A 2,752-nucleotide genomic window follows, 5' to 3' on the forward strand; every position below is an offset into this window, starting at 1 on the left:
GGAGAGAAAGAGAATAGTCTCCCTCCCTTGTCTGCAGGAACATCCCAAGACCTCTGGAGATAGTACCATGTCGTGAACATACTATGTGTCTTCCTATACATACATCCCTGTGGTAGAGCTTAATTTATAAATCAAGCACAGTAAGAGGTTAGCAACAATGACTAGTAATAAAATAGAACAACATAAAATAGAACTTGTAATAAAAGTTATGTGAATGTGGTCCTGCTCTCCAAATATCTGAATGTGCCACACACTCCTTGTTGACATGAGATGATGAAATGTCTATGTGATGAGAGGAACAGAATGATGTGAGCATCGGGACACGGCCTTAGGCTACTACTGACCAGCAGACCCTTAGAAGGAAGACCATCTGCTTTGGACAGGGGCTGACCACGAGTAACTGAAACCGTGGAAAGCAAAACCACAGAAAAGCAGAGGCAAGCGCCTTACCTGATAAGGTAGCCTGCACAGGCGGTCCTTGATGTGAGCCAGGAGTCGTGCTAAGCACTTCTCATGTTTTGTCTTATCTCACCCTCAGGACAACCACAAGTTAGGTACTGTAGTAGTCTGAAAGACGTTTACAAATTCTTTGAATCTCCCTTCAGGGATCCCTGGGTGGCGCAGCGGTTTGGCGCCTGCCTTTGGCCCAGGGCGCGATCCTGGAGATCCGGGATCGAATCCCACGTCAGGCTCCCGGTGCATGGAGCCTGCTTCTCCCTCTGCCTGTGTCTCTGCCTCTCCCTCTCTCACTGTGTGCCTATCATGAATAAATAAAATAAAATAAAATAAAAAAATTAAAAAAAATTGAATCTCCCTTCAAACAGCAGAGCCTTACCCCTTCCCTTGAGCATGGGCCGAACTTAGGGCTCCCTTCCAAAGAAGGGGTGTGACCTCCAAGGCTGAAAGACAAGGTATTGGGGTATTGGGGTTTCCTCCTGGCCTGCTTTGTGGATCACATGTGTAGGACACCCCAGCCAACTGATTGTTGTGGTTGTGCACACATATGTGCGTGCACACACACACATTCATTGCCCCACAGAAATGGCAAGGTCAAAAATAACATGTCTCCAAAATGACGCATTAGAGATCGTGTTCATTGTCTCCTCCTTTTGGAAAAAACTGCAGATCACTGACTTGTTCCTTTATTACAGGCGGCACATTGGCCCCAGGCAAAGCGAGAGGTCCCTGGAGAATTAGCCAGGTGGAAGGAGGCCTGGACTCATGGCACCTGGGGGACTGATTGGCCTTGCCGCCCAGAGCTCTGGGCCTGCACTTACCCTCCAGTGTGTGCTGCAAGCTCCTGCAGGCTGAGATCACGTCAACCTCAAGCTCCACGGTGCCTGGGCCCCCAGTCTGAGGTTGTAGTATGTGGTTGTTCGGTAAATGAGCCAGGGGCTCCTGGAGATAGATGGCCTCGGGGACACCATGACCAAGCCTCATTCCATCACGTGGCCCCTGCAGCCCCTCTGTGTGCATTCTTTACCAGCAAGAGGCTGCTCTCTGTGAACTGCACAGGATGGAGGAAGAAAGAGCTTAGAGTCTTATCCCCCCACCGGGTCTCCTTGAATAAGCTGAACACTACCACCACCCTCCACCAAGATGAGTTACATCCGAAACCCTGGCACCCAGGTAAGCGAATGTTCTGAGAGATGGAGCTTCCAAGCAGAAGCCACAGAGACCACTCTCCCAAAGTCACTTTGAGTATTCACTCAAAGTTTGTATTCCTCAAAGTTTGTATTTCTAGCAACTAAATTATAATTTTAAATTTTTATGGTAATGGGATTTGGGAGGATACTTTTGAATTTTTACATTTTTGAATGTTATTTTTTCACTTTGCCAATCTCTAGATACTGTTGCCATTATTCTATTTATGTCATAAATGACACTGTTAGCTCTAAGTTTGTTTTTCTAGCAATTCGTAGCAAAAACTTTGCTATTTATGTTGAAGAGGGCACTTTAGGGACTTCATAGATCAGCAGCTCGTTGGAAACTCAGACCTTTCCCCTGACCTTCTGAAGAGCAGTAACAGGATCCTCAGTGATGCATACATAGGTACTTCAAAGTCTGAGAAGCACCACCCTAGATTGTGTCTTAGCAAAAAATGATCCGTGTCGATCAGATGCCGAGTACTAATCCTACACTGAAGTTTTTGGTCTCCGAATCTAGTCTTTTTTGCACAACTGATTAGAAGATGAAACTATCTTATGATCTTTAGTCCCCCAAATTGATTTTTTTCATCGTTTTTGTATTCTAGAAAAATGAAAATTGCCTAGCTGAAATTTTACAGTAATCTTAAAAAATATTAGAATTCATGAATCCCAATGTTTCCACTTTTGTAATGGCTCATTTCTTTTCCCGCTTTACCCAACTGTAACTTTATTGTTAAACATACATATATATATATATATATTTTTTTTTTTTGGTAAAATGGACAAATTGATTTTTCAACAAATTGGTCATGCATTGATTTCTAATTCATTTATGACAAATTGAGTTAGAATGAATTGGGTCTGATTCCACAGGAGGAAAGCTCTAGTGAAAGGTGGTGAGAAGTGGCTCAGGCATCCAAAAGAATCAGGTTTAGGGAGCCTAATGGTATCCATTTTATAATGCTGTAGCTCTCTGTATATAGTATAGACAAGCTAAAACCCGAAAACCTGAAGTTCTACAGATGGTCAGGGTATTTAATTTCAGGTCTAAATGGTAATGCTACTTTTCATTGCTTCATGATCATTACAGTATAGGCACTCAA

At 43.6% G+C, this 2,752-nt stretch overlaps 1 protein-coding gene across 2 annotated transcripts in view; it reads left to right on the top strand.

The window, feature by feature from the left end:
* ZNF391 (zinc finger protein 391) overlaps window positions 1-2,752 on the top strand; it is a 42,452-nt gene that overhangs the window by 35,735 nt on the left and 3,965 nt on the right. For both annotated transcript variants that reach the window (XR_005384417.1, XM_038584399.1), the window contains one exon: window positions 1,152-1,629. Coding sequence is in view for 1 of the 2 variants with exons in the window: in XM_038584399.1 (XP_038440327.1) it covers window positions 1,152-1,629 (478 nt within the window). In the remaining variant the exon portion in view is untranslated. The remainder of the gene's footprint in view (window positions 1-1,151; window positions 1,630-2,752) is intronic.

Source organism: Canis lupus, chromosome 35, assembly GCF_011100685.1.
Source record: "Canis lupus familiaris isolate Mischka breed German Shepherd chromosome 35, alternate assembly UU_Cfam_GSD_1.0, whole genome shotgun sequence".
Lineage (NCBI taxonomy): Eukaryota > Metazoa > Chordata > Mammalia > Carnivora > Canidae > Canis > Canis lupus.